The 24,041-nt window shown below is 42.3% G+C and overlaps 1 protein-coding gene across 24 annotated transcripts in view; it reads left to right on the top strand.

Annotated features, from left to right (window-relative positions):
• The window catches only part of DTNA (dystrobrevin alpha), a 227,400-nt gene extending 205,223 nt beyond the window's left edge, over positions 1–22,177 (top strand). For all 24 annotated transcript variants that reach the window (XM_054189413.1, XM_054189402.1, XM_054189404.1 and 21 more), the window contains 6 exons: positions 3,889–4,048; positions 6,843–6,932; positions 7,475–7,643; positions 8,375–8,507; positions 11,805–11,851; positions 18,647–22,177. In XM_054189413.1, the coding sequence (XP_054045388.1) occupies positions 3,889–4,048; positions 6,843–6,932; positions 7,475–7,643; positions 8,375–8,507; positions 11,805–11,822 (570 nt within the window). In that variant the 3' untranslated portion in view covers positions 11,823–11,851; positions 18,647–22,177. The remainder of the gene's footprint in view (positions 1–3,888; positions 4,049–6,842; positions 6,933–7,474; positions 7,644–8,374; positions 8,508–11,804; positions 11,852–18,646) is intronic.
• The last annotated feature ends 1,864 nt before the right edge of the window (positions 22,178–24,041 follow it).

Raw genomic sequence — 24,041 nt, 5'->3', positions numbered from 1 at the left:
CCAGGCTGAACAACCCCAACTCTCTCAACCTGTCCTCATAGCATAGATGCTCCAGCCCTCTGATCATCTTCGTGGCTCTCTGCTGGACCCATTCCAACAGGTCCATGTCCTTCTTGTGCTGAGGGCTCCAGAGCTGGACGCAGTACTCCAGGTGGGGTCTCACCAGAGCAGAGTAGAATCACTTCCCTCAGTCCGCTGGCCACACTTCTTTTAATGCAGCCCAGGATGCGGTTGGCTTTCTGGGCTGCAAGTGCGCATTGCCTGCTCATGTTGAGCTTCTCGTCCACCAACACCCCCAAGTCCTTCTCCTCAGAGCTGCTCTCAAGCCATTCTCTGCCCAACCTGTATTTGTGCCTGGGATTGCCATGACCCAGGTGCAGGACCTTGCTCTTGGTCTGGTTAAACTTCATGAGGTTTGTACAGGCCCACCTCTCAAGCCTGTACAGGTGCTTCTAGATGGCATCACTTCCCTCCAGTGTGTCAACCGTGCCACACAGCTTGGTGTCGTCGGCAAACTTGCTGAGGGTGCACTCGATCTCACTGTCCATGAATGTCCATGTCACAAGTCTGATGTGTTCTTTCTATGGTAGAGCATGCAGATTTTTTAGGTAATGCTTACCTTCATAAAACTAATATTTTGGCTAATTTTTGTACAGTATCACTGTTGCATATGAAACAATAAATTTGACCAAACATCATTTCCGTGTAAGGGCTGTCTTTTTTGATTTTGCAGTATTAAAAGTCTTCCATTTGCAAGAGATGTTTCGAATGTGACGAGAGTTACCCTATCATATAAAATGTTCACTGGACAGTATAAGTGAAAGCACATTTTCAGGCTGTTATGAGATATGATTTTTCTCTCATGAGAGTAATAGCCTCGCTGAATACCAGGTGATGATGCTAAGGAATTACTCTCACAATTTCCATTAAATGATCCCCATTACGCCATGCCATTTCATGATCTGTTGAGAGAAACAGGATTAAATTAATTTCTGGAGGAATTCAATTGGAATGAGCAGCCTGGCAATTCATCTAACGCTCATGAACTTTCTATTTCTCAACTGCCCTTCCTTGAGAAAGGATAATGAGTTCTTCACATCTGTGTCGTTTGATGAGGGCTTTCCCCATCTGTCATCGCGGTTCAGTTCCGGCAGAGGGAGCAATGGGCTAAAGCTCCTGTAAAGCCAATGTTAGTTTCAAGCATTTTATCCTAAGCATGCGTGACACTTGATAGTGGGAAATCTGTCTAGCAAGAGTTAACTTAAAATCCATAGCAGGTCAACTAGGGATGGTGAATTAAATAAAATACATGGAAGTTTTCCTAAAAGGCACAAGAATGTTGATAGCTGCAAGCAAGTACAACGTAAAAGCTGAAGCCATTCACATATCCGTGGTGGCTGTGGTAGCTCCCCTTTCAGCACGCATTAGACCTCAGCTGGTGGGGCTGCCGAGGTTTGGGAGCAATTCGGTGCTCAATTTCTCTGCTGAGATTACCACAAGTCGCTACTGGTTATCACAGCAGGTTTCACGCCATTAGCTCTAGCCTGTGAAAACCACCTTTCTCCTGTTAACCACTAAGCAAGTATCCAATCCTAATAACACTCCCTCCCCACAAACTTGGGCTGAGGTGGATCTAGATGAGTTAAATGTAATTAAAGTGTTCACCTCTCCGAAATCAGGCATTCCCTAATATCCTCGTGTTTCAACTTGCTGTTCATCAGTTCTGTCTGATGCTGCCCATATAATATAAAAAGGGAAGAGTTTTTTACTGGACGGGGGACTCCAAATGTTTCATCTCCCTGTGCTTCCCAAACAGTTTGTTCCAACACTGAAGGCTACAGATAAGAGAGCACTGTTTATCGTAAACACAAGATCTCAGTCATAGCTGCAAAGCAGACACAAGGGTAAGCACTGGTGCACAGCAGCTTTTACATTGCTCTTGTGGGAAAATTCCAGCAAAGAATTACTGGCAGGCATCTGCTATTTTTAGTAAATAAAATGCCTATTCTGAAGTTCATTCCTTAAATGTGACTTGACTATAGGACGCAAATTTTGTACATTTTTTTTTTCATCTTCTCTGAAAGTTCCCACTGTTGTTGGTGTTCCCTAGAACTCAGATCAAAGGCAAAGAGAAGTTGAGGAAAAAGGGCAAGTGAAAGAGGGAGCTGGGAACCAGAAATTATTTCGCAAATTTGTCTCAGAGGATGAAACATTCCCTGTCAGGACATGAAAGGAGATAGCTGTAGCTCCCAGATTCCCCACCTGGTGTGCAGGGGGTGCGACCTCCAAGGATCTCGGAGCATCTCCTGGTTGCTCTGTGCCCTGCCTCTGGAGGACTAGAGATCTGCATTTCTGCTGGAGTGGATACAGATGATTCCAGAAACAGGAGAGCATCTGGCCCTGGTGTATTTGATTTCCCTTTCATCCATCATTTAAATGTTCTAAAACTGATCATTAAAGAAATTATCAGTATTAAATCCTCCGTTCTCCCATCAGTAATGTGCTTATTCTTCATAAACCTAATTTGCCCTTGATGTCTCTCTGGTGATAATGTCTCTTAGAAAGGGGTGATAGAAGAAAAGAACAAATGGCTTAGTATTCTGATACATTATTTATGGTGTGGGGCAGGAATTTATAAAAATCTCAAGGGCAATGCAGCACTCCTTCTACAATGGGCTGCTATTGTCTTTTTTAGAACATACTTGCCAAACTGTATCAGGGCTGCAGTGACAGCCACTACAGAAGTCAAAAGAAATGGCATGGGAAGAGTTAAGAAATCCTTCTGAATTCTCAAAATAAACCCAGGGTGAGGGAAACACCAGCCCTCAGGTTACTTTTCACTGCAAACAGCCAGGCAGATGTGTTGTAGTTCCCCTTTAACAGCACTCGAGCCACCTCCATCCTTGGCATCTACCAAACACAGGTTTTCAGTCAAAAGCCGTGTGCAGTTTGGTGTGGGCTCCAGCATTTGTTTTTCTTACATGGATACACATTCCCAGGGGGTTTGAAACCGTGGATGAAAAGGGCACTGTCTTTCTTTATCACTCACCCAGCCGCATTTGTAAAAATGACTATTTTGTAAAGTCTGCTTGAATTTCATCTAAGTGATACTAAATACTAACTGTGAGGTGCTAACAGCATGGCATTTTATATGACTGGTGTTAAAACATTTTCATTTCCAGCAGCTGAAGCCATAGCAGGAATTTATATTGCCCCGTCCCCACAGTGTTTGGGGAGTGCCTGAGTATATCCTGTAGAGTGAACAATTTAATAGCGTATGATTTAATAGTGGCTTAAAATAGTTTTCTAGCTCCAAATAAAAAGCATAAAGCTATGTTATTTATTGCAAGTGTCAGACTTAATGTGACTGAGAGGTTGCGTGTGCTGTGAACTTCTCCTGGGGGTGGCGGAGGGCAGGGCTGTGACCAGCTCTCGCAGCAGCGCTCTGATGGAAGGGGCCATTTCAGTCCCTTGCCCAGGCTCAAAGCCATGTCGGAGCCAGCATCTTTCCCCTTCTCTCACAGCCTGAATGGGTTATGTTTTATCAAACGTGCGTGCAAACTGGGTGAGTGAGAGAGGGAAGAGGGCAGAGAGAAGGTCCATACTTTGGTGCTTATTAACTTGGATTTTTTTTGATTTAGCTGCCTGTCATTTTCCCATGCTTAAAGGAAGTCAGATCTTGACTCATATTTTCCTACTTAGTATTTTTCTACACGGAGGCGTTGCTGTCTGCTAACAACTGACTTCACTATATTTCTTTTAGCAAAATTAACATTACCCAACTGATCTACAAACAGCATGATGCCTTTAAGCTGAGGGATGGGTGACAAGGACAGCAGGCGAGGGCTCTTTCGATGACCTGTTTAACCCCTTGTGTTTGTTTTGCAGACCCAAGGGGCAGGCTCCCCACGTTCCTCACCCAGCCACACTATCAGCCGACCGATTCCAATGCCCATCAGGTCTGCCTCTGCCTGCTCCACCCCAACCCACGCACCTCAGGACTCTCTGACCGGGGTGGGAGGAGACGTGCAGGAAGCCTTTGCACAAAGTAAGTCTCGTTGATATCACATCTGAGGTACTCAGAGACTGTCTGAAGAATCATTACTTGTGGTTAATGACTCAATGGACTTGAACTTCTGAGTTGCATGCAATGAAACAAAACAAAAAAAAATGTTCAACGACTGTGTTTTGCCATTGAAAATCTACTTTGTCGGCCATCAGACTTTGCTGTCAAAGTGAGCAGGTGAGCAGAAACTGGACGATGATGCCAATTAATGGATTTTGTGGTAAGAGGGAATTTTGATGCAGGATGGTCAGACCAGTTATCAGTGCTCTGCTAACCAGAAGAAGAAGAATTGCTGATGACCTCAGCAAGGCGTTATCAGTGTGTTTGGTTTTAAATAAAGACTTTACTAGGAATAGGTGACACAGTCGTAAAATTAGTTCAGGTGGTAAGGGCTCTTGTAAGTCACCATGTCCTCCTGCTCCAAGAAAGAGGGCTTCAAAGTGAGATCAGACCATTCAGGACCTTAACCAGTTGAGTTCTGGGTGGCTCCTGACATGCATTTTCCACAACCTCTGTTCCGGTGTTTGACCCTGCTTACTGTGTAAATTTTTTGTCTTTCTACCTGTTTGGAACTTGGTGCAACTTGAGACTGTTGTTCCTTGTCCTTTTGCTTTGGGCCTCTGAGAAAAGTCCAGCTAGACTAGACAGGAATCGAGTCTGGAAGTCTAGGTGAACTGTTCCTTTGCATTTCCAGAAGACTGCCGTAGGCTGCACCATGTTTCTCATTTCTCTTTCCACTCTTCTGTCAAATAAAAATAAATTTTAAACTGTTTTGAATTTCTAAGGCCACAGATTAAATAGTGATGTTGAATACTAAAGAAAGTAAATAGTCTGTGTGATTCAAATGAAGAAGTATTCCTTCTTTTTCTAACCTGCTCTCCTAAAATATTTACATCACTGAAATTATTTTATTTGAATCCATTTTCCCCTGTTTCCTTAATACAAATCAAATGTAAGTCGAGCTCTGGAGTTCCCCTGCTACAGTGGAAGCCTGTTTGTTCCCAGGAGCCCGGTTCAGCCCTCTCATGCACCCTTCCCCTTGACTTTCATGGCAGTTGTGTCTGTGTGTATCTTACAACAAGGTTGAATCTATCATGCAATCAAGAACTTTCTCCTGAAGTGTAGTCAATTCATATCTTGAACAGGTTTTACCAAGGCACAATACCTAGTCCCAACGTAACAGGTTGCTGGATATTTCATTTTCTGTGGTAAAAGAAACAGGCAAGACATATTTTTCTTTTTTCTGCTGTGAAAAAAATCAAAACGGGCAAAATTATGGACCACTAGCCCCTATGCTGTTGTAGGACAGTTTCTTCCAGAGCTGAGAGTAAGAGAAATAATGTGGTGGCCACAATAAAATATCCATAAATAATACTAAGTCTGCCTCAGGCAAATGCTTCTTAAGTAAATAAATGTGTTCTGTTCAAGAGAAAAAGCAATATAAAAAGGTAAGCGATCACATTTAAAAACTGCTGTATTTGACAAATATCTAGCTTTATGTCATTATTTACCATATTCTCTAGATGGGAAGGTCAAACCAAAAGAGCTTGAAGCCAACCATTCTGTCACATCTTGACATACGACTTTATGAGTGGTGGTGGGGCTGAGATTTTATGACTCCATTCTGTGCTGCACAAACAGAGATCTGGCTATATATGCATAATGCAGACAAGCATGATTAAAGCATGGTTTCTCTTGTTGATTTTTTTTCTCTTTCATAGTGTTTGCAATAGTTCAGAGATACAAAATTGAAAAGACTTTAGAAGTGTGTGTGGGTATGAGAGAGATTAACTACTTTAATTTACATCCCAGTAACCATTTGCTAATGGCTATGTTAAAAAAAAAACCTCTTTAGGATTTGAGGAATTTTTTTAGATGTATTGTTTTACATTCAGCCAGTTTTAAAGAATATACAGCAGTTGAATCCTGCCAATTCCTGTGAATAATCCAGGCTGGAAGATTAGAGATTCTGTGGGATATATTGATTATTCAGCTACAATAGGAGCTATGTTTGGGATTTGGGGGAGTTAAGCATGCGTTACCCACAGCCTGCTCCTAGGGAAGGAGTATTTCATGCAGCTCACAGGATCTTTCATGATTGATGGGTAAGGGAATATTGCCAGATTCAGCGGGGAAGCACTTCCAGATCCATTATTAGAAAGAGTTTAAAAGCAGCCTGGGGCTGTTTAGAGAGGCAATAGTGCTTCCTTTATTAAAAACAAAAAAAAGAGACAGTAAATTACGGAATATACAAGAAAGTCCTTGAGCTACAGGACAGGCTGAGCGGGAGCAGAGAGGGAAAATCCCTATCAGGCTTGATGAGGTCAAGTATGTTTCTTCAACGTTTGCCATAATTATCTGGCGAATACCTGACAATAATGGTGTCATTAAACAGAGCTGTGGGAACTTAGAGAAAACACTTCATTTCTTCCCTCCTCCCCCACAGACATTTTAAATGAGTTCACGCTGGATTTAATCTTCCAGGCCTGGTCTGCTGGTGTCACCACACAAATGCAAGCTTGATGGCAATGAATAATCTCCACATATCTGGCATTGTGATTAAATGAAGCATGAGAGTAGGCTTCTGCTCTTGCATACAGCATAAGTAAATGAGGCCATTCTGCAGAGAACTCTTCTGCACGTGTCCCTCGTAAGGACTTTGATACCCTGAATTATCACAATGGCAGCTTTCAACAGGGTTAAAACTGCTTTCAAGAGGAAAACATATGTCATGTGAAGAATATTAACACTGTGCTTTGTCTGTCTCTTGCTTCAGGTGCAAGACGAAACTTAAGAAATGATTTGCTGGTGGCAGCAGATTCAATCACCAACACCATGTCTTCTTTGGTAAAAGAACTAAATTCTGGTGAGTGAGGCTAACGAGGGTGGATAGTCACCACGTTGACAGTTCACGTATATTTGAAAAAATAGGAGGTAGGAAAATATAAACCAACAGAAAAGCAGTGTAATGTATCTTCAAAGCTTTTTATGCTTTTAGAAAAAATAACAGCTTCAGGAATACAGCAGTTCTGAAAGCCACGGACGTAGAGATGCAGCTGGGTAAAGCGAAAACTTTGAGAAGTTTGTGATTCCACGTGGAGCGGGATTTCACTCTTTAGAAATTTCGTTCAGTATAAGACGTATAGGACCTGTTGTAAAACGCGGTCTGTAGTATTCTCATAAAAATATTGTACCTGATAACCCAGATAAGTAGAAGTGTCACTCTTCTGTACCACCACAAGAAAAAAACTGTTAGCTCTGCTGATATATGTAGAATGATATACTGTTGTTCACTATGAGGATGTCTCATTCTAAGTTGGAAAGGCAGAGAAAGGCTTAGAGAAATAGGCAAGTATGCTTGCTCTTGTGAAAGTTAAATGGAACCATGTGTCACCTTTTGCTTCCCAGAAGTGGGCAGCGAGACAGAAAGCAATGTGGATTCTGAATTTGGACGGACTCACTTTGATGACCTCGTTCCATCCCCAACCTCTGAGAAGGCTTTCCTCGCACAGATCCATGCCCGGAAGCCAGGGTACATCCACAGCGCTGCTGCCACCGGCTCCATCCGCAGTGACATGTGGGTACCTGCTCGATTCGCCTTCTTAATCTCATCCTTTGTCTGTTGAAAGCAATGTGCATCATGTAATGTTTTCACTCCCTGTCAACTATTTGATTACCCAAACCAATTGCTTAAATCCAAGTGAGGACAGCTTCATGGTTAGGTAGTAGTGAGCTCTGTAAACAATAAAGACCGGAACTTCGGATGTCCTCAGGAGTAAGCTGTCTCACATCCAGTCTGGTACATTCGGGCAGCGTGGCGGCTGTGGGACAGCTGTGCTCCCTGATACTCCCTGCAGTCCTACTGCCTGCTTATCCAGACTGAGGGGCCTGTTGGAGCCCACTGTTGTAAATGGAAAAGACAGAATGCTTTTTATTGACCAACTCAATTGATCAACAAACAGATTTATTTTTAGAACCTGAATCTTCCTATCAAAGACAATAGGCATCTTTCCAGTTATTTTTAGTTCAACCTCTTTGTATCAAGTTATTGATAACTTCTGTTACTCATTTCCATTGGGCTGTACCCCCAAAATGCCTTCAGCAGAATGTGCCCTTCGGTCTGCTTCATCAATACCAGACCACTGGAAAGGGAAAATAGTGTTTTCCACTGCCAGGAAAATGCTGACCAATGGAGCATGTGGTTGGATGCAAAAATTCCACTCTCCTCATAGTTTACAAGAAAGGGAAGTTTTATTGACTCTGGATGTCATTCATCTCAGGGGGCTATTTATTAATAATTGTCTTTAGGGTTACAGAAGATGGAGACCCCTATGTCAGAGCAGATGATGAAAATTACGAGAATGACTCTGTCCGCCAGCTGGAGAACGAACTGAAAATGGAGGAGTACCTGAAGCAGAAGCTGCAGGATGAGGCATACCAGGTGGGAGGACACAAGCTGTCCATACATCTCCATAAGTGAGAAACAATAATCATAGAATCATAGAATGATGATGTGAGAAACAGTAATGCACCATAGCTGCTCAGTGCACTTCTTAACCTGTCCTGGGCCCTGGGGCATGATCTCTTCTCGGTTACTAGAGCAGCCACATTCCAAAAATGGCTGTTGTTCTCTTCCCCAGACACAAGTGCATCTAGCCTTTGTGCATCTCCAGGAAGACAACACAACAGTAGTCCTTAAGCTTACCCAGGGCATCAGGTGGGACAGAATTGCCTCTGGGCTTGTTCCTGCCAGCGTCTACCAAGTTACTTAGACCTCATTCCCCTGTACCACAGAGGCTGGTTGGTGGTGTCAAGCTGAGTTCTTGCTATATTGAGATTATTTTTTTTCTCCAGTAGCAAAAAACATTCATAGTGGTTTCTCCAGCGTGAACTGAAGCTCAAGTGCAGTCTGTGTGTTATTGTCATTGTCAGAATCTGGAAGGAGAGGAAAGGGTCCAAAATGAATTGTATCCCAGAGGACCAAGTATTCAACAAGCATCTAGTATAGAGAAGCCTCGGGATTTGTCATTAAACACCCCCTGAGGAACTTTTCAAAGGGCATTTGTTTAAGAATCTGAGTAAAGCAAATTTGCCAGGGGGAGCTGGAATTCTGCAGATATCCATCCTGTCCTGTCTGTGTAATGGTCTCCACTTCTACCTAGTGTAATGTACCATCACCAGTTTTTAAGTTATTCTGACTTGGATCATCCTAATATAAAATTCATTACTTCTTATAATGTTGGTAGTAATGTCAGTAGGAGGGCACACCCAGTTCAGTTATTTTGGAGCAGAGCTGAAGCAAGCAAAAATAACTTCTCCCACATGGTGATCAAATAAAATTTGGAACTTGGCACTACAGAATATAACAGCGACCAAAAGTATAAATGGGCTAAAAAGAAAAAAAGGATTAAGCAGGTACTGAGAGAACAGGTGTATGGAAATGGGGTTCACAAGCACCTTCTGGGCCGGAATTCTTTAAACTGCTGATTGGTAGGAGCTAACAAGATCTAGTCATTTTTCTGGTAGTTTTTCTCTAGTGTCCGCTGCCTGTCACTTTGGAGATAAGAATCTGGGACTGACAGGTTCATGATCTAATGAAGAATGGCTGCTCTTTTGGTCTTCTTTTCTGTAAAGCTGCTAGGATGAGTTATTCTTGTAAAAGTTCATCGACTCACATCAAAACTGCAGGTAGTTTTGAGGTTGATGTGAGCATCTTTTTTTTTTATTGTTTATCTAGTTCTGCTATCTGCCCACGGTAGCCTGCCAGAAGTCATTTCATTGCAGAGGTCTTAAAGGACATGGTGACAGGAGCAGAATTATTACAGACTATCTACTAAGGCAACAGTGGGTGACATGGGGGTTTTTGTCACAATTTTTCATCCAAGGTAGGAAATGGCAAAAATGACAGCCTTTAAACTTCTGAACAGGATGAGCAGCTACTGCTGACATAATGGAAAGTAATTGTCAGTTATAAAGGAGGAGTACCTCAATGGTGACAGCTGTCAAGCATCAAATAATAAATGTTATTATTGCTGGTAAAAATTCCATTTTCTCCAGAAAGAACGATAGACCGATTTGACTGTACTTTGATTACAGTATGGAAATGCAATATATGGCAACAGTGTTACATGAGTTTCACAAGATACAAGGGGATTTTGTACATGCACAACGTTCAGTATGCACGTGCACTGCGAAATAAGGGCATTCATTGTGTAGTAGAAGTTATACATGTTGCTCAATGGAACTGGGTGTTACTCTTGCTTCAGTCAAAACAGAGCTGACAGGGCTACTGTCTTCTGACAACGTTCCCAGAAGGAGGAGAGGAAATCTCCCCATCGATGTCAGAAGAAAACTTCTTTTGAATTTAGGTCAGCCAATGCTATTCCCAGGTGAATTTTGTTCCCCATTGTGTTAGACAATTTGTTTCCACTGGGGGGGGAACAGAAGAGCAAAAGAGAAAGGCTTTTTTCTTTCAAAAATATATTCACTGAGGGAACAGAAAGTCCTCATTGTAGACAAGTTCTGTTTAATAGCACTTTTCCAAAAGAAATTTCATTATGTACTTTACTGTCTGTGAGATTGTCAGCTCCTATCAGGCAACGATTTGACAGTAGGGACTTGTAAGTAGGAACTATTTTTAGTTGATAACCGCAGACCCAAAGTGTGCAACGTCCTTCCCAGTGTGGGTGATGCTCTTTCGATTAGGGAATGTGTTTAAAGCAAGCAAGAATATGTATTAAGTTAGTAGGAACCACTAGGATGATTAGGGGATGGTTGGATAGTGTCATGTAGTGATCCTGAGACACACGCTTTGGCTTTGGCTCGTTCTCTGCACTTTGCAGTTAATTTGTGGTATTTTGCTATTCTGTTCCTTTTTCTTCTAGTGTCACTGAGTAGTCTCTAAAGATGAAGACACAACTAACTTTCTACTTGCCAAAAGAAAGGAAAATGGGGAAATTTTCTGTTTAGGGTATCCTATTGAACAGTGGCCAGGTCAACTATTCTCATTTTGCATCCGACGATTGGAATTTATTACAGGCTATTTTACTCTTTGTACTCATATGTACACTGCATTCATCCGGATAGCCAAAAAAAGCTGGTGACTGTAGCTATCGTAATGCAATTGTCAGCTGAAAAAATCTGCGAGGAGGAACCTCCTACTAAGGTTACAGAATGGTAACCTCAGTAACAATATGGTAACCATTTTTATGTTATTAAATGTCTCACTTTGTGTAAAAGCAGCACATTTAGAAAAATGTGTAGATGTAGTGTAGCATGGAAGATGGTTGGTCAAAACCCACTCTTGTTATTTCGTGTCACCTTGTCTCCAAGCAAGATTTTCAAGCTAAACTCCAAATTAGTATTAAAGTATGAGCAGAAAACACAAGATACACAAGGAAATCTGTGACAGAGGACCTCAAAGGAGGCTTCTTTTTCTCTCTTTTTTCAAAGCATGTTGTAAATAACAAATATCTGTACCAGGAAAAATCACATTTAGTGCACAAGTGTAAATGCTAACAGTGCTTATCCTCCCACATCTGCTACCAGTTGTGTTCTTGTTACAGTCTTTTGCTGGATGTGTTGTGTAAGACACTTTTCATTGGGTTTATTTTCTGGGTCCGTAATCGCTCCCTTTATTTCTAGGCTTGTGCATGGCTTTCTTCAGAATAATACACTGCCTGGCTGCTCACTGGCTTAATTTGTCATCTTCTTGTTTTCTATCCTTTGTTATCTACAGGTCAGTTTGCAAAGTTGAGTGCAATATCCTTCTCTCTCTCCTCTCAAGTAAGTATCATTATAATTTAGAAGAACGTTTGGAATGAATCCTCATAATGTGTATTTCAGTCGCAATGCACCTTGTGCTGCCTGAGTGTATGTGGAGATGCAGTTTCTTTCTTCTTTTAACCTGTGTTTGGATGCCTAGGAATGCCTCTAAATAATTTCCAATAATCTGTTTGAAATACGGGCCTAGTCCTGAATATTCCTGTTAAGCTACCACCCTTTTTATCTTCTTCCTTTGTTGACCGTGGGTGAGAATGTGGGCTTTTCTTCCCTGGGGATGATAACAAATATATCAGGCAGTACAGAGAAACCTTATCCAGAAGATAAGGAATCAGATTACATTTCAGGAGACCTGAGTTCAATTCTTTACAATGCTTTAGTCTTCCTAGGATAACTGAAATAAATCATTTCTGGTGAGACTGGAACATCTACTCTAGTGTGTGAAACAGGAGTTAGGCAAATATTAAAGAAGGCAGTCCACCAGCTGCTTTACCATAGAGGTGTCCTCAGATGCATGGTGGAAGTTTAAAATGCCCCAATCAAAAATGCAAGGTACAGCTACTGGCTGGAGTCTGGCAATTCAGAGATAAGGCAAGAAGGTCTATAAATTCCCTGCTGGCCCATATTCAGGTCATGGTCCTTACACGTGCCAACCTCACAGTTGCAGCACTGAGTTTAGTGCCAAGTTCAGCAATTGTGTTCTTATTCAAGAACACAGACAACAGCCATTTTTATGAAGTAGCCTGTTATTCTGAACTTTTGCCCAGGAAATGGGAGACCACACGTTTCCTTCTTGCCTCATCTGAAGCTGCGGACTCTGTGTTTCTGGCTTCCTAGGAGAGTGCAGTGCCCTGCTGTGAAGATGACAGTGAGACAATGCTGTCCGTCCTACTGTGACACTGAAACCATGGGGTAACAGGGCCGGAAAGGGAGAAGAAATCCAAATAGAGGTCTGACTCCGGTCTGCAAACAGAGTCTCTTCCTCAAAGCCAGAATTAAAGGCACCCAAAGGTCAACTACCAAATGGGCACTTCAAGTTGGGAGCAGGGTCATGTTCAGATAAGCAAAATCAGCGAACTAGCCTGTGCCAGCTTTAGCAGGAATTCATGTTGCTGGGTTCTGCATGCCATGTTTTATGCTAGACCTCCTTGTTGATATAGCAATTTTGATGGCAAAATTTGACCCTGATTCAAGGGGTTTGTAACTTCTGATGACAGCAGAATTTGGATGTTAAAGTGTGGACCTTGTGAAAGCAGCTGCCAGTCTTCAGTGTTAAAAGCTGTTCAGTATTTCTCAAGCATCCGTCTCAGTGTCTCTAGCAGCTAAAGCAGAATAAATGGATGTGAAAAGCAAATAAACAGCAATACCCAGAGTACTATAAACACCAAATAAGTGCTCATAAAAATTCTTCTAACAGTGCCCCTCAGGTTACATTAATTTTCTCAGTAGCCTTGTTAAAAACATGAGCCGTGTAGAGTTTCCTAAACACTGACAGCCAGAAAAGCAAGTTTTCTTCTTCTGTTTTGTTACAGTCACCAGTTATAGATCAGAGAAGGAAAACAGGTCTCTCAACAATAATGTATGTGTGTATAACTATGTACATACTGGAAATGTTAAGTATAAATGAATTAAATTACAGTTATGAGTAACTATGACTTTAAAGGGTAGTAGCATTCAGACAAACCATTTGCAGTATTAAGTGGAAAAAAAATCCTATTCATTGGAATGATAAAGCTCAGGAAATCCCATTTAAGGTTTCTGCTATTTTCAGGAAGCAGTGTTAACATCGTGATGTGGGAAACGCATACTGCCATACAGCCTAGCGTTCTTGAAAATATGCATCCTGTCTCAAATTAGCAGCGATCTGAGACTGAGCTACTATCTCATCTCCTGGAAGCTTTTGAAACCTTTTGAAACCCTGTCAAAAAGACATTTTTTAAAGCACTGTGCTCTGGTTAATTTCATAGTGAAACTTTTTTTAGCTCCCAGGGGAGCACTTCAGCCACTAGCAAAGACTGAAACATTCCCACCAGTTGTAAAAGTCTGGCCCTATAGAAATTAGCAACAAAAATCAGTGAACTTGGAACTTCACCTATATCCACAAAAACAAATACATATCTGTATTATGGTACATTGTGATAAAGACATCTGAACATGATAAGCGTGGCTTAGTCTTCTCAAGATTCACTTTTTCATGAATATGGAAGATTAAAGCATTTTATTTGGTACTAATATTTCATAGTCTTGGAAAATTAAATCCAAAATTGTTCATACTAGTCACAACATCTAAAGAGCTTTTGCTGTTTACGTTGGGTTCTTGCTCAAAGCTTAGCAGTTGCATCAAGAATTTTGCTTCTAAGATAATATTATTCAATCGATGATACAAATACAGTCAGTATTACATCGCCTAGATGGCCATATGAGGTAGAAAGACAACACGCTTCCCTATCTCGCAACAGTATTATATTTGTGCTTATTTAGAAAAAGCTGTGAAAAATAGAAACAGTTTATCGTAGTGTCTTATGAGTGGTATTGCCGCTGATAGACAACCAGAGAGTTTTCTTCATGTTCTCATTCCTCAGTCATGGACAAGTGGTGTTGATGTCATTTGATTAATGCATTTTGCATTCTATTTGCATTTGCATTTTAAAAAGTGCTATGTACGATTCTTTAGAATTGATTTTGAAATAACATCTACTATAACAAATTCCCAAGAGACCAAGTGGTTCCAATAATACGTAAAACAATTTAATCATATTTTCAGTTTATTTTTTATATTAAATGTACTTTAATGCCACTTGTTTTATTTTTAATAGAGTAGCAGAATGAATTTGAGCTTGTTTTCAGCAGGCTCTAGGCAGATCTTGAAATGAGGTGAACGTTCAACTTTCATGTTATTTTGCCTTTATCCCACTGATAGCAGTTGCTTTTTTGCCAAGGATGGCCAATGGGAGCAGAAAGCCTCCATCTCTGAAAGTGGTTAAGAAGTTGTCGTTTTCAATGAAGAGCTGTCAACTTGTGCAGTGGACGTGTTCCCATGAGACCTACAATTTCCTAGATTTTCTAAAGCAATGCTTTCTTAGTCTGGCATAGCAGCATTTTTCTTGGTCATGTCTAATTCATTTATATGCATTATTATAACAGGAAAGGAGGTGTGAACACCTAATAAAAATCAGACCTTAAGCATTCATTAAGAGGGAGTGCAGGGAGGAGTCTTTATTAGAGGTCTCGTTGTCGATTTTTTACCTGTGATCACATTTTCTCTATGTTGACAAAACCGTATAATAATTTAAGTTGAAGACTCAATTCCATTCCCACTGCAAACCCTCTCACTTGCCTTAAACCTTATCACACAAATTGCGGGGTCTGGGGCTTTCGGGTGATCAGGGGTGACATTTTCCATTACGAAAGTGACTGAATGGTTTGTATTGGAACAGGTGGAAATTTTTCAAACGCAAAACCCCTTAATTCCTTCAACTTTTTTATATGAATACATTGTTAAATTATTATTTATTCAACTTGGCTGTTTTTCCAGGATCAAAGTCTTACGGAGTAATTCTGTCATGTTTTTCTCATCTTTTCCCTTTTGCTCCAAACTCTGTTGTCATGTTTACCAGCAGAGATTAGGAATATTGCCAAATGCCAGATGATAAAACCCACGGGCCAAGGGAGGTGGTGTGATCAGTCCAGTCTGCCCAGTGTGCTGCTGTGAGAAGGGCTGTTGGTTAAGCTGAAGGTCACAGGCGATTCGTTGAAGTGCTGTGAAGACACAACTGCCCTGCATGTCTGGTTTTTTCTGGGAAGGAAATAAGATTTTAGAGCTGGTGTAGCATTTCACTGGCCACTGACATTTTCAGCCTTTTGCGACACGAACCTGGCCATTTACTGTTTGGGAAAGAGGAGAGGCAGGATCCATAGCCCAGGTTAACCCAAGTCAGGTTGCTAGCCCACAGTTAATGGGTGTGTGGGTTTCAGATTTGCTGTGCCCACTGCCTGAGGTCACCTTTCCCAGCCATGCCCTGGCCTCCCTTTGCCTGTAGAACCCCAAACTGCTAGACAGACTTGACTGGCTGCCTCTAAAGCTGAGGCGTTGTGGTTCATTCCTAGTGTGGGCTTCATGCCAAGAGCTCAGGAGGTGCAGGTGCAGGTGCATTGGTTGATTGGGCCCTCAAGAGGTCATCTGGTCCACTGTCCTGTCTGACACAGGTCTAGCTCCAACACGAGACCATGTCAGCCACAGCTTTGTGTAGGAAAGACTTGAAAACCTCCACAGATGGAGATTTCACCACCTCTGTGGGCATCCTCCTGTACTGTGGTGCCATGCTCCTCATGTTGTGTTTTTTTTCCCTTAGTGTCCAACCTGAACCTCCCAAAATGGAGGTTGTCTTCTTTGTCCTTTTTGTGTGCTCCAACCACTACCAAGAAGATTTTGGCTCTGTTATCCTTGTAACTACCCCTCAAATAGATGCTAACTGATCCCCCCTTGCCACCTCTGCCCCATCCTCAGCAAGCCCAGTTTCTTCAGCCTCTTCCTCTTATGTCAGCGATGCAGAAGTGAAGAAGCAGGACACAGTCACTGGACGAACTGCTCACATCCAGAAGTCATTCTCTACTAGCACAACCAAATGATTCAGCATTTCTTTTGGGTTTTTTTCTGAACAAATACATAAAAGATGGTATTACGTGGACCATTCCCTTTGAAAATAATAGCAAGCTGACAGCACAGTAATTTTCAAAACTGTCTGCTACATTCACTCAGCTATATTTTGGTTTTCCTCTTTATTTTTCTTCTGAAGTCCTCCTCTTCTTAGCGTGTAGGCGTAAAAAAGCTGTAAAAGAACTGTGACCAAGTTAGCTGGAAAGAAGCAGCTTGTTTTCTGAATTTAATTCTAAAATTACACAAGTGATAGAGATGGGTTTTGAAAATCGCTGAATGATAAGTAGCAGAAAAGAATGTGTGGATTAAATTACAAAAAAGGTCAAGAAACAGTTTTGTAACACGACAAATCATATGTGTCTTAACTTGGAATGAATTCTGGCATTTCCAAAATGCTGTTCATTAGTACTCATTATTTCTTGTATGAAAATCTCTCTATCCCAACGCTGGCTGTGGAACAGAGAGAAGCCTTGAGAGAATTCAGAATAACCTCTCTGCACTCCACCAAAGAGAAGTAATTTATCCAGAAAATTCGAAACAAATCCAAATACTTAGCAGTACTGTCAGTGCATCTTAACGCATCCAGTGTTTCACAAGCCACTCTTATCTTGCTCTTGTGGTTTATGATACCATCAAGAGATATGAGATGTACCGATATTTACATAACCCTGAAATTGATTCAATAAAAATCCGTCTCAGGCAGCTGAGAACTGACCTCTTCCATCCCTTTCAATTGCATTTGTTGACTGAATTGTGAAGAGCAAAATGTTCCTTTACTAAGATTTCCAAATTAGTTTGCAGACTTAAGTGGTGCAGATGCATGTCTGATTTTTTAAAAATACTTGTTTAAAATGTAGCTAAAAATTTTTTCGTGAACCTGTCATTAGACTTGCAGTGCAGGTTTCCTTTCCATTTATCAGCAAAATGTTAATGCTAGGTCTTCTGTAACTGCCTGATACAAGGAGATACTAAATTAAGATCATCGTACCATTTGGCATGCTTAGGTATTAAGGAATCGGATGGAAGCATTTGTGTTTGAATAATTAATACAATCAAATGGTGTCAGGAAGGAGAAGGAGCAAGCTAAACTACCTGACCTTTCTTAATTCGTCAGCTTTAATTTAACTATTTTTTACTGAAGTAATTTGCATTTCATATCTCATCTTGTTAGACCAGCTTTATGCCGTGGAATGAGTAGAAAAGAATTCGTGTCAGTAGGGTTTGGTCCTTTATGCTGTTACTGTGAGATCTCATACAATGCAAGTTGGTTTTCTGTCTAGAAAAGAAACCTAGTTCAAGAGAAAAAGGATGAGCTCCTTAACTTTGCAAGGGTCAAGCGTGTAAGCAGTGCTTTTACGATAAATATGCCAAAACCAGAAGTTTGCTATGTTAACCAGACTGTACATCCTGACACAGATCTGAGAAAGAGCAGCAGTTGTCTGTAAGCATTTTCCATTGCCAATTAAAACTTTGATGCCTCCGATACAGGAATTTGAGATCCTTACTGATGCTTCAGGGTATGGAGGAGCACCAAGGAGAAACTGGTGCACCAGCGGATTAGGCTGTTCATGAGCTACAGCACCCAGAATCATCCTTTTAAGTAACTAAATTTCTTTTTAGACACAGTAAAACATACCCAGGCACGTAAATCGAGGGTGAAACATTTACATGTGAGGGGAGGTTCATGCTGATGAGTGACTCTTAACGGAGTGGCTGAACACTGCACACAAGGGGAATAATCCATGGTTTCACTACTAATAATCTATATAGAGAGCAACCTGGAAGGGGAAAATGGAAGGGAAAATGGGCACATCTGCAAATCTGTGTCGGTGCAGACTGAGTTACCCCAGGGTCCCGCAGCAGAGCAGGCAACAGCCTTCTCACCCATGGTAGGAAGAGTTCCCAGCTTCCCACGAGCCTTGTAAGTTTCTGTTTACAGCTCACATACCTATGGCTCACCTAGGTAGAATGGCTTTTTCAGTTTTTTAACTTTTTCAGGGATAACCACAGGAACTGGCCAGCTCCTCCTCTTGTCTCTCAATAAAGCAGCAGGCAGAGGCTTTACTTGCTCTGCCTGTGTGGGTGCAGCATCTTAGAACCAGCGCTCCTTTTAAAAACCTTCCTTCAACGTTTCTCAACAGGCAAGCTGCAGTCAGACGGACAACGAAAGCTACGTAAGAACTGATGATGAGGAGAGCTGCTTTCGGACAGACGATGAAGAAAACTCGGCTGCAAACTTCACAGAAGAGTGGAACCAAGAGGTGCAGCGTCTCTTGACAAAAAAATCACATAACTAAGTTCTGAGGACTGTAGCACAGTACTTTTGTTCTAAGAGTTGTAGTTTGTAGATGTGTGTTTTTGACAACAAGACTTTTGTTTAAAGCTAACTTATATTAGCTACATCTTCTGTAACATGGCTCATTACCGGTGAAGAAAACAGACTGACGTACGTACTGCTGTTACAAAGGATGGCGGTATTAATAACTCACCTAAACCCTTTGCACATGATATTGAACCTGTTCAGTTTACAATGACAATACTGTTTATAGATAGAAATTTGATTTCTGAATACTTTGAGATTTTAGTAGATCGGTTTACTATACACTGTACATTTTTTCCACAGAAGAAACAAAAAGCTACGATTATGCATTTAACATTGAATGATTATACTCCTGAGTGTATATATCTAGTAGCCCAAAACACAAAGTACCTGACTATATTTGCAATTTGTTTGCAAGTCTTCAAATTAAGACTTATACAAAATGTACTAAAATAATAATAATATAATTAATAATAATATAAAAAACTTCTCTAATTTAGGGCTAATGTGTAACTTAGGAATGTTTCTTTCAAAATAATCTAACAAATCAGCCATAGAAGTTAGTGTAAATATTTTTTTTCCAAATAGATATCATATACAAAAGGTGACATTCAAATGATATAGAATCTAGTTTTTAAATCAGCACAGATCTTCTTAAAACTGTGAACTATGTTTTGAAATACTCGTTGCTAAAGCTGTTTATAAACCACAGGTGCCATAAGATCCCTGAACTGACTGATGTTACGTATAATCCTCCATGGTATTGTTTCATTGATGTTTTAGCTTTAGTAAGCATGTGTTCAACAAACCGGCTCTTTCCATCTCCCTGCCCCTCCTCCTCCCCCCGTCCCCCGAACCCTTCCATTATGTTATTTTCGAGGCCTTCAGCTTTAAATGTACAGGCTTAAAGTGCGCTTGCAACTGTTTTCTTTTGATTTCCGAATGTGTATTGCCTTAGCCAGCCACCAGATGTTCTGCATGCACTCTTGGAAATGTGTAGTGAGACTCTTTCGGAGCTGGATGGAGAAATAGCTATCAGTGAAAAGCACAAGGAAAGCGGTGGATTTTTTTTCGGAAGGACAGGCATACAGTTACAGAATTGGAGTTTTGTCCGGTTTAGTATTTTTCAAGTATAAAGGCATTTTCAGGACTTACCTGGCCGTTTTGGATGAGGCAGTGAGACCGCTGGCTACGTTTGCTCTGCTGTGGCTACAAACCTGCAGATACTCCCGAGCGGGGATTGACACAAACTAGCTGGAACGTCCTCCCCACGGCGTATTGCTTGGAAATAAAGAAGAACCCTGTATGGCACCTAGCCCTGCCCTGCAGAGAAGTCGGAGCCAGGCCAGGAGCAGCCAGACCAGAGGCCGGGCAGTAACACGGCGCAATGTTACACGCTGGCCGCTCAGCCTGTTAGCTCGGGGCCACCGCTGGGCTAATGTAATTTTACTGCCCTAGTACAACATGACGGCTTCCAGTCTTTGGCTGACCTGAAGTGACACTGCTTAACAGCCCTGAAAACAGTAGCGTTTCATACAGATAATTTCACGCCAGCACAGTTTGCCTCCAGCAAGTGATGAGATACCCATCTAAAGCAGGTTAACACGGTTGGTCTGTCCTCGCTTTCATGGTGACGTGGATGTGCGCTGCTGCCGTATTTACATGAGATTGCTATGTAGCTCGACCCAGTAAGTCCACTTGTTTGCATGCACTCTCTAGGCTCGTGGCTGTTTCCCTGGGCACTATGTGTTAGGGAATGAGTATCTGTATGAAAGAGCTGCTGCCATTTTTCACTTTCATAGTGTATCATTGCGTATGCAGATCTCCTGTCCACGTCTCCTTGCATATCTGGGCTCGGTCTCAGACATCCAAATGCATACTAAGGCATCCAGGTATCTTCATGTAAGCTTTTCATTCTTGCAATCGCTGGTCCTCGCTCCTGGGGTATGTGCCGTCCTGGCAAGGTAGGCACCGTATCCTCCAATGCCCCCTCCTCCAACCTCCTCTCAGGAATGGGTGAGCCTCCACTAGTGCCTAGCACTCCACGTTTAAAGCTACTCCAGAGAAGCTGTAGATGTTGCTGTCAGCTCAGGATTCCAGGCAAGCATTTCCTGAACAGAGACAAAAACAAGCTAGAACACAGCTACATGCAATGGCTGACTAATTCAACCCATGTCGTGTTTAACTGTACCCAGAGTAATAGATCCTTCCCATCATCTTAATGTCTGCGTGCTCATTATCGCTGTGCTTAAAATAGATGCAATAGAATAAATCCATTGCAAGGGCTTCCGGACTAGGAGTTAGGAAAATTGAAGGATCAAGCACCTTTCTCTCAGGCTGGTGTCAACAAGGTGATCCCCAGCAGAGCTCTGGGTCCCTTACGCCCTGGAGCTCTGAGATGAAGCACCTCTTACTTGGCTTGCCAAATATCTATTTTAAGCATTTTCCAACTGTTGAGCTGGCTGCGTTTTCGCCCAGCTGGTCTTTGTCTGCTTGTTGAATATTATTTTGGTTGTGGTTTGCGGTCATTAAAACAAACAGAGTTACAGAAGAGGCCCCTGGCGTGGGCCTTTTCTTAACCACCAATGGCCCACCACAGCAGTCAAAACTCCGGGTGGTTTTACTGTCACTGGAGGGAAACCAGTGGTTTGGAATCAGGAGACAGGGATGTGAAGATGTATAGGGTCCTTGAATGTCCAAAGCGAAGGTGGAGAATGGGTTGTCTGTAAGTAGTGATGTTAACTAAACTGCATAAAAAGGTGTGTGGCCTTTGTTGTGATATAATATGTATTTTCTTATATGCATGAGCCAAATTGTTGCATCATAATTTATCATAAGTGTGTCCGCCTTTACTTTCAGTCATCTTCTCCCATCCTTATTGGTTCTTGGCAATTACTGTAGATAGACCTTGTAAATATTGCAACCTCGGGTTGCTGTAATCACGTTGGTTCAATTCAGCAGACGGAGCTGTGAACAACAAGCACTCCACTGTGTCCTGAAGACAAAAGGGCATTTTTACCTTTGAACCAAAAAAAAGAAAAAAAAAAAAAAGAAGTAAAAAGTATGAAGAGTTACATCTTGAGGCTACTAACTGTAAGGCATTTTTAAAACTACTGTACTTGACACCACTTGAGACAGATACAGAGACACTGAAGATGTCACGATATTCATTGGTATTGTAACAGAACTGCTATTGTATGGGTTTTTTTGTATTGCTGTTAAGTATTGTTTTGTGTGTGTGTGTTGGAACCTACTGGGGACATGTTATATTTTGAAGTGATTAAACTATTTAATTGTGTGTCTATATTTTGGAATGGAATTATTTCTTCATTAAAAAGATTTTTAAAAGTAATTTCTGGAGCATCGTATTTGTGGCTTTTTTTGGTTTTGGAAGTCCTGTTCCATGGAGCCCAAGCAGTGGGTCTTTTTCCATAGGGAAGAGAAAATGTGTCCCCGTGATGCAGCAAGCAGTTCTTGCTTCACCCACACTGTCTCCTCCACCTCTGTGTGTGAGAACAACTTCCACCACTTTGAGCATGGTACTGAGCAGCACCTGCTTTCGGTGGCCCAAGCAGTTTCATCCTTTCTTAATTCTCTGTATCTTCAGCAGTTTCACAACCTGAAAATGCAGTTCCCTTGTCCATAAAACATCTCCCCCTGCTTCCACTCACCATGAGCAGAGACAGCAGGGGCCTGACAAGGTGCCTGGTACAGGCCTGTGAGGGAACCCTGGTCCTCAGGTACCCAGACTATCTCCAGTAGTGTATTTTTTCTTGACCACTGTGTTTCTCTCTGTCCTTAGAAGGAGGCAGACCTTGGAAGAGGTGCACTTTAACGGCTTTACCATACACAGTCACACGTTATCTTTCATTGCAGGAGAACACAAAGTCTTTGTTTTTCCAATGACATTTTGAAGATGTCTTTCCATATCAGGTGTTGGTAATAACGATTGGTTGCTAACCTAAAAGAGCACAGAGTTGCAAAGCAAGAGCTCTTAAAGCAACAAGTTTCTGCCCTGATGAAGTACCTCCAAGCATGGCAAAGACGGTCAGGAGGCAACGCCGGGCTGCGCTTTTTGTGCCCGTGGTGCTGCTGGTACTCCACAGGGCAGCCTTTTGAGGGTGTGCTGCTGGCCCGTGGTGGCAGCCCTTTCACAGAATCACAGAATGGTCAGGGTTGGAAGGGACCTTCAGGGATCATCTAGTCCAACTCCCCTGCCAAAGCAGGTTCACCTAGAGCAGGGTGCACAGGAACGCGTCCAGGCAGGTTTCGAATATTCCCGGAGACGGAGACTCCACCACCTCTCTGGGCAGCCTGTTCCAGTGCTCTGCCACCCTCAAAGTAAAGAACTTTTTCCTCGTGTTGAGGTGGAATTTCCCGTGTTCCAGTTTGTGCCCATTGCCCCTTGTCCTGTCACTGGGCACCACTGAAAAGAGTCTGGCCCCATCCTCTTGACACTCACTCTTTAGATGTTTATAAGCATTGATGAGATCCCCTCTCAGTCTTCTCTTCTCCAGGCTAAACAGACCCAGGTCTCTCAGCCTTTCCTCATGAGAGGTGCTCCAGTCCCTTGATCATCTTTGTAGCCCTCTGCTAGACTCCCTCCAGCAGTTCCCTGTCCTTCTTGAACCAGGGAGCCCAGAACTGGACACAGTACTCCAGGTGCGGCCTCACCAGGGCAGAGTAGAGGGGGAGGATGACCTCCCTCAACCTGTTGGCCATGCTTTTTTTAATGAACCCCAGGAGACCACTGGCCTTCTTGGCCACAAGGGCACACTGCTGCTTCATGGTCAACTTGTTTTCCACCAGGACTCCCAGGTCCTTCTCTGCAGAGCTGCTCTCCAGCAGGTCAGCCCCCAACCTGTACTGGTATGTGGGATTATTCTCCCTAGGTGCAGGACCCAAAGGAGGAATAACCAGCAGATGCACTGCAGCCAGCCACCGCAGAGCATGTCCCTGGCAGCTCAGCGCAGCTGAAACGTCCCTGCTTGTACACACGATGTTGCTAATTGGCCAACTAATTACACCGGCGTGAGGGCTGTTAGAAGGAAAGCAGTCGCAGCACACCCAAAATATCCACCGTCTACTTACCACATAGCCCAGTATGTCAGGAAGCAGATAAACCCCAGTCTGCTGCCTCCTCCTCTGACGCTGACTGCTGTGGTAACCTATAAATCACCAGGGTTTATTTGCCCTAATTCCCCTGTCTACACGGT

This window comes from Rissa tridactyla, chromosome 2 (genome assembly GCF_028500815.1).
Source record: "Rissa tridactyla isolate bRisTri1 chromosome 2, bRisTri1.patW.cur.20221130, whole genome shotgun sequence".
Taxonomy (NCBI): Eukaryota; Metazoa; Chordata; class Aves; order Charadriiformes; family Laridae; genus Rissa; species Rissa tridactyla.
This window is presented reverse-complemented; position numbering and strand designations above follow the sequence as displayed.